The 13686-nt window shown below is 40.3% G+C and overlaps 1 protein-coding gene and 2 long non-coding RNA genes across 3 annotated transcripts; 2 read left to right on the top strand and 1 right to left on the bottom strand.

Annotated features, from left to right (window-relative positions):
• Positions 1 to 41: 41 nt before the first annotated feature.
• LOC145421288 (uncharacterized) lies at positions 42 to 2499 on the top strand. Its single transcript, XR_013902618.1, has 2 exons — positions 42 to 545; positions 640 to 2499. It is a non-coding gene; the product is annotated as an uncharacterized LOC145421288 (long non-coding RNA).
• A 5157-nt stretch (positions 2500 to 7656) lies between these two features.
• LOC145421287 (uncharacterized) lies at positions 7657 to 9479 on the top strand. The gene is made up of 2 exons (XR_013902617.1): positions 7657 to 8066; positions 8637 to 9479. It is a non-coding gene; the product is annotated as an uncharacterized LOC145421287 (long non-coding RNA).
• On the bottom strand, positions 9209 to 13459 carry fetub (fetuin B). The gene is made up of 7 exons (XM_026148141.2): positions 13080 to 13459; positions 12593 to 12706; positions 12302 to 12389; positions 11963 to 12129; positions 11525 to 11635; positions 11137 to 11223; positions 9209 to 10046 (listed from the first exon to the last, which is right to left on the bottom strand). Exons 1-7 carry the CDS (start codon positions 13293 to 13295, stop codon positions 9324 to 9326), a joined length of 1506 nt encoding a protein of 501 aa, XP_026003926.2. The 5' UTR covers positions 13296 to 13459; the 3' UTR covers positions 9209 to 9323.
• Between the last annotated feature and the right edge of the window lie 227 nt (positions 13460 to 13686).

Genomic DNA, 13686 nt, shown 5'->3' with positions numbered 1-13686 from the left:
TGTCACATTCAGCATCAGGTTTTTAAATTCAGCCTCTTAAAAGCACATTTTAATGAAATTACTATAAGTAATTAGATAATAAGCTCACTTTGTTTTGAAGTATTTGTTTGTTACGTGAAGCAAAGCCACAATTCATAAATGTGCACACAGGGAGAGTCAGTTGTTTCCTTGGTGGTTGGTTCATTGTGATTTTTGGCTCTGGGACAGTCTGGGTACACATTCACCACCATATTAACACAAACTAAATGGGAGGATCAAGAGGGTGAAAGGTCAAAAGAACATAGCATTTATTTGTGCAAACGGACGGTTGGTGCACAGCCATTTTCAGATCTCTCCAGAGATGTTCAATTGGGTTCAAGCGTCTCTCTCTCTGGGACACTTAAGAACATTCACAGAGTGGTCCTGAAGCCACTCATGTGGTGAGTCCTTAGGGTCATTGTCCTGTTTGGAGGTCTGAGGTTTAGAGCACTCTGGAGCACGAAGATTGACCGTTGGGTTCTTGGCATCTCCCTGACTAAGGCCTCGACTCAGACATGATATCAGAGGTTAGTTAACAGAGAGATCTTTCTCCTGGATACACACACATTTAAATAAGCACTTCTAACTCTATTTGCTTTCTTCTTTCTGTGATGTTTCTAGGCTCTCCAAAGAAGGCTGCTGGTTGATCAGCTGATTATGTTGCCACATGCTTTTTCTTTTTGCATGCTCATCTTTTTGTGCACGTATTTGCTGAATGTTCACCTTGACCTGGTCTCGAGTGTACAAGAACAATATCAGTATCAGTATTGACAGGGAAATCTTCCTTTGCAGGACCTGTAAGCCTAGTTTTTACAGGGAGAATTGTGACAGACTGATGCTGGACTTTCTCCTCTTCTATCTGTTGCTCTGGAGGCCAATGGCTGGCTCAGACAAACTGAGGGGCCATAGTGCACTAGGGAAGAGAAGAAATCAATCAAGAACTTATCAAATTCACAAAAGTAAGTGTCACTACAAGAAAAGAAGTGAAATTACAGGCTTTTTTTTTTTATCAACGTAAAAGATATATGACATTACCCTGGCCTGCAGTAACACTGTGAGAAATCTTGGAGTCATTTTGATCATAACTACTGTCATTCATTTGCTCAACTAAAACTAGAAACATCCTGTCTCCAAATGATGCTGATAGGTCACTTCACACTAGGGCTGGGCCATATTATATCGTTCACGGTAATACCGGTATAATGTTAGGCAATGATAGGAAAATGAAATATCGCGATAGAATATGAGTAAAACGCGCATGCGCAGTGCCTTTGTTTTCATACGCACATGGCCGATTGTTGACTGAAACAGATGAACCAGAATTGGTTTGTAAAAATGGTGCAACTTCAGTGATGTGGAACTGGTTTGGTGTTTGTCCGTCAGATACACGACAAAGAACATTTTTTTGCAGAACATGCAAGCGGCCGTCGTTATCGTCGTATTTGTCGGACTAAGATGCTCTTAAATCTGGGAGTAATCTGGGTCCTAAACTCTGTATGCTTCAGGTCAAACGAACACTGCAGCATCACTGAGAGTTAAAAACTGTCTAAATTCTTTCATCTCTAATAAAACGATCAGTATTGCTGCTTTACCAGCTGTAACTATGAAGTTTAACTTCCAGGCATCCATGAAAACAAAATTTATTACATTTAACGGGGTTAGAAGTTAGCAGGAAGCTAGCGGAAGTTAGCTCGCTAGTTTCGCTAGTTACCTAAGCATGATATAGCATGTTCTGACTGAGAGATTTCTGAAAAAAATCAAACCTACAGCTCTGCTATCGCTTCCAACATAAATGAAGACAGGAAACAAAACAGCAGTGACGTTTGTAGGGTTACTGAATTTGGGCTAGCTGGTATATAATGATGTGCTACGTGATCGCTAGCGACACAGCTATGTTAGCATAACATAAACAGTGAAGCTGGAGGACGAACACTAACACTTTTCCACTTATAAAAGTTAACGTTAAGGTTCCTGATAGTTAGAGACAAATGCAATCGCATGGCAGGATGCTGTAAACGGACCAAACTTCAGTCAGGAGAACAACTGAGATAATCCATCCACAGGTTAGTCATTAATATACTGCAACAACATGGGAATAGAGCAGCTGCCAGAGAATTCAACATTAATGAATCAATGGTACAGAAGTGGAGGAAGCAAGAAGAATGAGTTTAATAAAGTTTGATTTATCTGACTGCTTTGTTTCACTTAATGTGCCTTATAATCCCGTGCACCTTATGGTCCGAAAAATACGTACTGCACACTGCAGTTTAATGTTGCAAAGCACCTCCTTTTAACTTCAGTGGATATTATACATGGTTATGCTCAGGATATGTCAGCCCATTTCTACTGGAAATGCCTTTTGGTTAAACTTTCAGCAAGGAATTTGCATTTGCACTGTTACATTTTTATAAAGCTTTAATGTACATAAAAACCAGCTTCTTGTTTAAGTGAAAATAAATGTAAGGTTGTCTTTTTGCGCTAGTAATGTTGTGGAGTTGTATTTTGTCTCGCATCAATTATATCGTCAGTTATATCGTTATCGCAAATTTTCAAATATATATCGTGATAAATATTTTTGGCCATATCGCCCTGCTCTACTTCACACATTAATTTCTTCTAAAATAAACTATTGTAATTCAAGATCTACAAACCTCCTGAAAAACCTTCAGTTGATCCAGAACTCTACTAACTGCAACATGAAAGCAAGTGCAGATTTGTCCTATATTATGTTCTCTGCTAAATTCAGAGCTGGATTTAAAATATGTCTCTTCACATACAAAATCTTGAATAATCAGGCCTCGTCATATCTTAAAGACCTTATAGCACCTTATTATTCAAATAGAGTACTTCACTCTCAGACTGCTTACTTGTGGTTCCTAGGATATTTAAATGTAGAACGGGAAGCAGAGTATTTTTTGGTTTTGTATTCGAAGTGTTATAAATAGCAGATATTCTATGAAGGCATTGATCTGGGAGGGGTCAGGTATAAGATGGACAGGACCACAGAATGGGGCACGTATACATGCATTTGTCTGGTTGTCATTGTGTGTTTAGTCTCAGTTGTAGCTGGTTGAGTGTGTGTCACTGTGGTTGTGGTCAGTTGTCTATACCAGCATGTGGAGCTTCTTCCCTATCTCAGAAGCCAGGAGAACAGTATACAGTATAACATAGTTAAGCAACCTCAGTGGCCATGTAAATATGTGCATACAAACTGTGAGCCGGTGCTGCCATATTTAGATGGAATGAAATTTGTTTTATGGTTACCAGAAAATCCAGCTTTCTTACACATGCATTAAGACTACAAAAGGTGGCTAGCTAAATGAAGTGCTAAAAACTACAATTCCACTGATTACCCTGTGAGGATGTTTCCAGTTTTATCAAAGCAGACTTCTGATGTGCCTGGAAACTGCTGGAGTCACACTTCTAGTTTGGGGGTTTCAGTTCCTAATGCTTCTTTATCACCATTTTGGACTTGAACTTTCACATCTGCCCCAGCTGTTCTTTCAGGCCCTGATACTTCTCAGTTTTCTCGTGCTCCTTCCTTGTTTCATCCTGGATTCTGGCCCTGACACTAACTAATCTTTCCATTACTCACAGAGCCTCAGGGTTCTGGACATCAGATATAGTCCTCTGTGGATTGTGAGGGGTATTTGTGTCTTGAGATCAGTGGTATCTATGTTCTTCTGTGGCCAGCTTATTATTCTGCCTGGATATCTGACGACGAGTCAATGTATTGATGGCTTAGATATTATTCCTACCATTCAGTTGGTTTCTCAGCACCTGTCTTACCTTCTGTTGCTGACCTTTGTGGATTTTTATTATGATTGTCATTGTAACATGGAATGCCGTTGCACTTGTAACTTGTATGCCTGATATTCTGCCTTCTGGCAACTCGTCCCTTTCAGTTTGGATAATCCTGCCTCTCTTTGCAACATTCCACACACTCTCCTTATTAAGGAAAGCCAAAACATCATAAGCATTTATCAAAGGCTTGTGAAAAATTAGTCAAAGTCAGAGTTCAACATGTGGATTTTTAATGATTTTAATGATTTTTAATGAATTCAAATCACAGAATTCATCATGCATGCATTTTCCTGTTGCAGCACTTCTCAGCTGTCACTGTTTCTGCACTGTGGTCTCCCGGGTGTTGTGTTCCACATAGTAAATCCTTCTCATCTGGATGTACAATTACAAAGAAGGAAATAAGAAACTTATGACATGCAACCCGAATTCTGAAAAAGTTGGGACATTGTGTTAAACGTAAATAAAAACAAAATACATTGATTTTTGAATCTCACAATTTCACATATTTTATCCACAATAGAAAATAGAAAATATATTCAATGTTTACACAGGAAAATGAAATTTTATGACAAAATATGGGCTTATTTTGAAATTGATGACAGCCACATGTCTCAAAAAAACTGAAGGAACTGAGGAGATCAGCTGCTAAACTTTAGGGAGAGGAATGTTACCCCATTCTACAGATAGAATGGATTCTAGCTGCTCAGCAGTTCTAGCTCTTCTTGATTTTATAATGTTTTCATCTGGTGAAAGACCTGGGGCCCGTTCTTCGTACCTCGCTAAGTAGGTTAGCTGGATTTGATTGTTGACGATTTCGCGTGATCTTGGATCGTTCGGTTCCCCGAAGCTCATCCGGGACTTGCTGCCATAGCAACAGAGCCGTAAGCGTAAACTTGCTCGGGAGCAGGCTTACTTTATGTAAACAAGATTAGATCGCGGCCACGCAGGTATGTCCGCTTCATTTATACGAAAGCAACAGCGATATTCCACCACTGTTTCACCATAAATAAATATTATCAATGTAACTAAAGATCCTGCAGCACTTGATCCATTTATTGATTTCACACAGATACTCGCAAGTCAAGATTTTCTTTTTCTCATCAATGAAATCCAGAAGGTCTCAAGGTGCAGTGGAGCTGAAGGGGAACATTGCCCCTGTCTCAAACAAGATTCTGATGCTTAGTTTGATCTTATACAGTAGCTATAACTATAATTTCCTAAATATTGGATAAGTGGAAGAAAAATGGTACATAGAATAGTACATATAATATTCCAAATAAAGCCTTCCTTATTTTTATTCCTATTCATATGTGTCAGGATGTGCTGTGTGGCAGGTAGGAGATGAGGACTAAAAATGCAGGACTCTCAGACTCGAGGGATGAACTCAAAACCACAGCTTTATTTGCTAGTCACAGGAAAACGAGCATGCAAACTAAACTAAACTAAACTAAACTAAACTAAACTAAACTAAACTAAACTAAACTAAACTAAAAAATGACAACCTAAACTTACAGGAAACACAGGGCGATCCGCACAGCATGAAGGACAACGCGACACTGACTCAGAGAAACACAGGGTTTAAATGCACTGGGAAGTAATGAGGGGAATGAGACACAGAAGGAGGGCACAGCTGGAAGAAATCAGAACTGATGAGAAAGGAAGCAAAGTAGGATACACTCACATGAGACACAGACCTTCAAAATAAATCAGGAAGTATAACACAGAGATGCGAACTTGACACGGTGGAGACAGCAACTAAGAAACACAGAGACATAACCCATAAAGCAGAGGACTCTAAGAACCAAAATACACGGAGGTATACTACTAAGCACGGAACACAAGAAACTAGACTCGTGGGAGTAACAAAAGACCATGAGATATAATTCACAATACAGAGTGACAGAAAACACAAGAAACTCAAAACATGCAAAGACACAGACCAAGAAACAGACTTACACAGAACAGAGGGGGCACAGAGAAACATGAAGGGCAAGGGATCAAAACTAGAAACCATAGAATAAATCTCACGAGTACAAAATACAAAAATCGCAAAGAACTAAAAACGCTGGGTCAGGAGACCCAGAATCCTGACAATATGGTGTGTTTATATCTTAATTTGCATGAATCTTATAATATGTAAAAAATCCAAACAAACATTGTAATGCTCAAAAGTAATGCTATCACTGGTTCGGTTCATGCTCCTGTTGATTGAAAGACTAACAGTACTCTGGTCCAGTGTCTTTAACCTGTGCGTGCGTGTGTGTTTAGGCTACGTTCACACTGCAGGTCTTAATGCTCAATTCCGATTTTTTGATCAAATCAGATTTTTTTGTCTGCTCGTTCACACTACAAATAAAATGCGACAGCAAACGCTCTCTAGTGTGAACGCTCAAAGCGGCCCGCATGCTGGATGCGTCTGGCTTTCATAACAGGATGCAGGATAATACTGAGGCAGCCCCTGTTCTCTCAGGGAATGGACTGAACAAATGTCTAAGATGGCATCATATGAACGGGTTATGTACAGAATTAAGGGGAGAGAAGATATTTTTGAGCAGGTCTGGGGTCCTTTTTTGTTGTACATCGACAATGTCTCCTAGATATTGTGATAAATGTTCTTTTGGGGGGGGGGGGGGGGGGGGTTTCATGTGTCGTTGGTATTTTTGTTGTTGTCTATTTTTTACTTTGAAAGTCAGTAGAGGGAAGAAATTGTCTAATGTCATCAGTGGTCAAGGTTATGTTTTGTTTTTAGACACCCAGGTGTTTTGCCCCCATTGCTTTTGTTTTTGCAGATGTTTCCCAGGAGGCGGTATATCATTTTGTTTCTCCTGGTGTTTTTTTGTTTGTTTGTTTGTTTGTCTGATTGTCTTAGTTATTGTTAGTCCTTATTTGTTGGTTGTTGTTAAGAAACGGACAGAGAACTGACAGTATGATTATTCCAGTTGTATATTTGTTAATGTTTCTGTCCATCCAAAATATGAATTAAAAAAAAAAAAAAAAAAAAAAAAAGCGGCCCGCATGCACAAAAGAAGACTTCACACACAGCGCGCTCTGTTTAGACCCAGAGCAAACAGTATTATTTGACTGATAACCCTTAAAATAAAGACTTCGGACTTTACGTTTCCCAATTTTTGCTTTAAGTTATTTTGTTATTTACATAATAATGTAGATAACCTAATAATTATCCTTATTGCTGTTTTAGAGGAGCGGTGCTTCAAAGGATAGTTGCAGATTTCTGTCAGAATCTGCAGATTATAAAGTACAAATAAAATTTTCACATTTCTCCAATGTTGTCTTCCCAAAAGTTTCACTGACATCTATACTGGATGGCCAGGAAGCGTTCGCGGTGTCTTCTCGGGCGCTGATAATTGGCGTCTGTTTGTGTCAGTGACGTAAAAGACGGCTTTAATGCGACATGACTGTTCAAACAGCAGTCGCTTTCTAAAACATCGGATATGTATCGGATTCAGTACCACATACGAAAGTGACCCAGATCGGATTTGAAAATATCGGATTTGTGCCGTTCACACTGTCATACCATGATCGGATATGGGTCGCATAGGGTCAAAAAAATTGGATTTGATGCGCTTTTGCCTGCAGTATGAACGTAGCCTTTGACATCTTTGTGAGGAAAGAAAATTGGGATGCCACTATACTTGTGGAGACCAACAGGCACTAATGGGTACAAAATGCCCGTCCCCACGAGTTTGAAATTTTTTGAGGCTCAAAATGTGATTTCAGGGCTCTAGACTAACTTATTGCCACAGTTGCACTGGTGCACCAAACTTTTTTTCTTAAGTGCACCAGCACAAAAATTAAGCGCATTTTTCAACAATCTTGTCAACACAAAGTTCTTTATTTGGAGCACAGTTCTACAAGAAAGATAAGTGTGAAAACAGAGATTTGAAATGGGAAACTGTTCTTGAAGTACAACGAGAGAGAGAGAGAGAGAGAGAGAGAGAGAGAGAGAGGGACCTGATCAGGAAGTGTGATTTTTTTTTTTATAGCGGTGGAAGCAAAACAGCAAAAGTAAGAGGGAATTAATCACGATGTTTGTCAAATGTGAAGCCTAGTTTTGATCTTCTTTTGCTGCTGGTTCAGTCTAATTTGGTTGGAGAGAGACAAAACCTGCAGCATCAGAATCTAGGGCAAAAAAAGATGTGAACACAAAGAGCGGACCTGACGCATCAGAATCAGTGAGCTGTCGGCTTTCAGCCTCGACAGCGTGTCTGCGTATGTGCCGTCGGGTGTGTTAAGGTTCAAAATATTGGGGATGGAGACAAGAGAAAAAACCACAATAACAACACTGGTCCGGCCGGGTTGAGTCAAACGATGATTTAATGATCACACACGTGGGAGATGGACACTGATGCAGACAGCCTCAAAATCTCAAAATGGTGGAGCATTGCTCAAACTTTTATAACCTCTGGTGCCTCCACCTTATCATAAAAAGCCTAAACATTCACATGCTCTCTCTCACACAGCGCCTAAGCTACGACCTTGGCTCCCTGTTTATCTGCTCCTGCTGAGATGGGGCAGAAAACTCCAGCACACTCTGTTCTCTTCTACTCAGACAAATTAGACAATAACCTTCTGCGAACAGTATTTCTTATAACTCAGCAATATAATGCATCATAAAACAATATCATTCATTCACAACAAGTCAGCAATTTAATGTAATGCAAATCAGTTTAACTAATGCAATAGTTATCAGCTTCTTCTAATTCAGGAGAATAATGCAAACTAAAACTACATAATAATTCACAATCTTTAATTAGGGGTATAACATGGCATAAAATAATATCATAATTTTACAGGTGAGAAAGCAGACATCTCACTCATTCTGATGCGTCGGTTCCACACTCTGTGTTTATGTCTTTGTGCGGAATCCGTTTACCTGCTCTGGTTTGCTGTTTTAGCTATTTGGTGGGTGTTGAAATAGTTTTGATAGCTTTAACCTTAGATTCTGGCGTTTTCTGCCAATCAGAGAGGTCTGCCCCAGACTATGTCTGACTGGTTTGGACCACAATATGGGCATGTGTGTCTGTTGTTGACCACAGTTTCAGACTTTCAGAGTTGCGGAGACTTTTTCTTTTTTGTACTCGAATGGCAGGTCGCACCGGCGGACAAAGCTGAGCTCAATCAGCTCATCATATCTCCACTATTAAACAGGCCTGGACCTGAGGAGTTGTGGTTGTTGTTGTTGTGTGTGAGCTGAAATGCTGCAGCTGAGTGTTCAGAGAGCAGCAAACGGGAATAAACTGTGTTAAACGAGTGAACTATGTGGTCAGGTACGTCATTCCCGTTACAATTAGGTTTAGGCCAAGGGTTTTGGGTTAGGCATTCATTTTTGATGCTTAGGATAAGAAGCTAGACATGTGAGAAGTGATGTGTTACAATGATTGTGAATGTTTTTATTGCAAATGTATCATATATCATATAGTTTTCCATTCTTTGTTACACTTGAGTCATTGTGTACATCTAAAACAGTTCCATAGGCCATGTTATACAGCAAGCATAAAAAAAGCGTCCTCAGCAAAGAGTTTCTCCACCAGGTCACGTCCTGCCTTTGGGACAGGACACTGGTCTGAGACTGAGGTTGGGAAGGGCTCGATAGCAGGGTCCATTTCTCCAGGAATCTGGGGGTTGGGCTTAAGTGGGAGAGTGACTCCGAGCTCAGGGCCACCAGCAGGGACATCAGGGAAGGAAGGCAGGGTCACAGGCTGGCCCAGAGCTGGCAGCATTGTCACCATGCCTTCTGGGTGGTCGTGGGGTGCGTTCTCATGTTCGTGCTCGTGGTGATGGTGGTGGTGCTCGTGTTCATGCAGGTGACCATGCTTGTGATCGTGGTCCAGAGCCAGCTCGTGGTCATGTTCATGGGTGTGCACACCTTCAGCGTGCTTGTAGTCGTGGTGTTGGTTGGGAAAGTCACTGCTGTGGTTGTGTGCTTTGTCGTGATGAGTGTGCACGTGATCGTGGCTGTGACTGTGGTCATGGGAGTGGTCATGAGCGTGCCTGTGTGTGCTGCCTGTGGCATGGTCATGTGTGTGGTGGTGATCGTGGTTGTCAGCATGCTTGTGGGTTTGGTCATGATGAGAGTGGCTCTTGGTGTGATCGTGTACGTGGTCGTGTGTTTGGTCTTGTTCGTGGCTGTGTGAGTGTGTGTCATTGTGGCTGTGGTCAGTCTCTCCGCCCAGCAGGTGGAGTGTCTTCTCTCTCTCAGCAGCCTGGAGAAGAGATAAAGAGTATACGGTACATTACAGTAAAGCAAAATCCAGTGGCCCTGTGAATAAGTCCTTACAAAATCTGACCTCCTTCAGATGGGAGCAAATTTAATGGTGACCAGAAAGTGAAGCTGTCTTGTTTAAGAAAAAGGTATTTAAAAAAAATTAAGTCAAGATGGAAGAATTACAATCTGAACTTCTGCTAATGGCCCCATAAGGATTCTATGATTTGATCACAATCTATAGCGACTACCGGATGAAAGCTAATCACTGCATTTCTCATTAAAAGTCAAGTGAACTTTTACCACTATTTTCATTTTTCTTTACAGTATTAATTTGGAAAAACTCCTATATTGTAATTGTTGGTGATTGTTGGAGTTGCTTTTTTTTTATTATCATAGGGTCTTTACAACATAAAGCACTTCGAGGTCACTGTTGTTTTGAATTGGTGTTATATAAAAAAAAATGAAAGGAAATTAAATCGAATCATTCAATGATATTTTGTTTGCCCTGGTGAGAATTTAGCTGTATCATCTGATTTTGTAATGTTAGAGCTTGAAACAGTCTAGAGCACAAACAAGATATCAACTTTTACTTTAAATGTTACGACTGTAAAGATGACACTGTGTAAGGTTGACTAGCTGGATCCTGCTTTTCACCATCCTACCAAGCACCATTGTTTCAAAGTAAAACCTGCCACTAACTAAGCAACGGAGAAATTCGTCTGGTTCCTGTGGTATCACAGTTTACAGGTTGTATGTAGAAGAATGATGAACATTAGGAACGAAAAAAAAGTGTTTGACATCACAGATAAAAAATCAAAATAAAACTTGACATACAGAGGAAGACTTGCTGTCCAATAAAGGAAGCAAAGCTAGGACAAACACAAATTCCCTGTTTTGTAGTTTTTCCTAATTAGAGTCAACAGTTTGTGTTCATTTGTTCAAGATCAAATATTTGTTCAAGAGGGAGACAAAAGTTTCAAAGGTTTTATTCTAATAAATTTAAAATTTAGACTCAATCCTGTATGTTTTCTGTGCTATTGAAAGATGTTAAAAAAAAAAAACAGAGATCGTATCCTGATAAGACTTACCTCAGGCTCATAGATCTCACACTCTACGTCAATGATTTCATCATTAGTGGGGGAGTGGTAGAGGGATGCCTTACAGAAGCCCTTGTGCTGAGGAGAGAAAAAGAGGAACAAAGAGCCCATTTTACTAAGGTTTAAGAATTAGAAAAACTGAATCTAGGAATAATCTCCTGCTGACGTAAACTAGCCAGTAATATAAAGCTAGAACACATCCTTGCTCGAGGCTTGACTGTAAACAGAGGACTTTGCTTGTAGTGATAAAAACTGATAGCCCCCTGATTGGAGAAGCCACAGTGGAGTAATTTCATCAAGCAGTTTGATCAAAATTTCTCATTTAAAAAATTCAGTTCAGATAAAATAAAAAAGTTGTGAAGTGTTTATCTTGACTCACGGCGAACTCGCAGTTCATGAGGGGGCACTTCTCAGCTGTTGCTTCTGCGCTGTTGGGGCAGATGGTCTCCTGGATGCTGAATTCCACATTGTAATACATACTCATGGCCATCTGAACACACAAATAAACAAATGTTTAATTGAGAAAATCATTTGCAGAGGAATTATTAAGTAATCTAGAGTGGTGGGAATAAAAACTGTTGAACATGAAAAGTAGGCCCATGAGGTTTGATGGAAAGCCAGTATTTAGTCATTTATTGATAAAGATTTTAGATTAACCTCTAAGAAGGATATTTTTGTGTGATTTCAACTAATCTCTGGTGTCAGAAATTCAGTCACAATATTCTCAGCCTTGACACTGTGTGTTATGGAAGTTAAGATGACAGGATACATTATGTCACATGTGCTGATGTTCCTTTTGGAGGTATGGTAAGCTTACCCCTGCTGCAGCACGGCAGATTTTGAGGAGAGCAAAACGATTGGCGAGTCCGCTTTCCTTGTTGAACTTTTCCAGAGAGTGGGACACAGTCTTCTGAACGTTGTTATTGTCGTGGTGAATTAAAGTTGGGCAGTCAGGATACATCTCATGTACTCTAGCTGCAGGAACTGAGCAGAACAAAAATTGTCTTCAAATTTTCAAACATTTTGTGGTGTGCAAAAAAAGCGCTGTCCCAGATTTTGACATGTAGTGCCAAGTGTTGCCCTACACGTCATTTCTTAATGTTTTGCAAGGAAAATTGGAAATAGGTGAAACAAAGACATGCGGTAATTTTCATACCTGGTCTGATAACACAGCTGTATTTGTAGAGACGCTCCACTCTGTGCACCTTGTTGATGAAGATAGCAGCTTTGCACTGTCCATATACCTGCAAACACAAATACAATATATCAATACACCACATGACTTTTTCCCCTTCCAACTTCTGAACTAATGCTTATGGAACAAAAACCTTATCGATTAAGAAAATAAAAATATAATAAAAACAATTTTATTATAACAACTACTCAAGAAAGCCTTGAGCAGAACAGTGTGAGTACATGCACTTGCAGGGTGTGTGTCTTTTCTAACCGGCATGTTTTCAGTGGGACGAGTCTCACAGCTCTTCCAGTCCTTCTTGCTGAGAACGCTGCATTTGGTCTCCACGACATCCAGAGTCAGGTAGGAGACCACACCATTATCTCCCTGTAACACGCACACATACCGTTTTGTCAAAAACACAAACATTTACAGTCATTAAAACCTTAACAGAATTTAACAACAGTTTCTGGTTTTACTTCCCGGGATCTGTGAAATCTCCTGATTTGTAAGCTTGACCCCTTGCAAAATACAAACACTAGTTTTTTAGTGTCGCAGGTCTAATAGTTCCTTTCTGCCCATCTTTCTGTGCAATTGTGCTGTAACGGTTGCTGCTCTGTCTCCAGATTTCAGCCAAACGCTTTTCAGTCACAACCCTTTAAATGGCTGGATTGTACTGAAAACTAAAAGTGCTCCAGTAAACAAACAGAAATGCAATGAACTGAACTGGTTTGATACTGCAAGCAGCAGCATGGCTTACATGTCTCTTTATGTGTGCGTTGGACAGGCGGTGCAGGCTGAAGACGTAGCCCTCCTTCCTGTCCTGGTTGATTTTGGTAAGAGCCAGTTCAGCAGCTGCTTTTGTTGATGCGTCTTCACATGAACCTGGCTCCATGCCACCACGCTCCACTGGTGCACCATTGATGGTCACACAACCCAACGCCAGCAGCAGTGATAACAGCACGCAGGTCTTCATGGTGGTACACACTGTCACACTCAGGCTTCTAGAAGAGATGTGCAGAGGAGAGGTCACATTTTATATCCTGCTACTGTTGCACACACAGCTCCTCCTCCTGTAAAAAGTAAATATAACCACTGACCCCAACTCCTTATTTAAGTCATGCTCATCTATCAGGCAACAAGTCAAATACTCACCAGACTGCACAATGGAGCATGTTAGCTGAGATATAATCATCTTTTCAAGAGTCTTTCTTCTTTGGGATCAATGGGTGCAGCCAGTGGGTTTGATCCACTCTAGCCACTGAGATTAATTAAGGACAAGGCTTAATGTTCGTTAAAGAGAGACAGCATGGACAAGATACAGGACCACAGCAGTCAATGATCTAAAAAGACAAAGAATGTTGGAG

Source organism: Astatotilapia calliptera, chromosome 17 (genome assembly GCF_964374335.1).
Source record: "Astatotilapia calliptera chromosome 17, fAstCal68.1, whole genome shotgun sequence".
In the NCBI taxonomy this organism is placed as follows: Eukaryota; Metazoa; Chordata; class Actinopteri; order Cichliformes; family Cichlidae; genus Astatotilapia; species Astatotilapia calliptera.
Note: the sequence above shows the minus strand (reverse complement) of the source record. Positions and strands in the feature narration are given on the sequence as shown.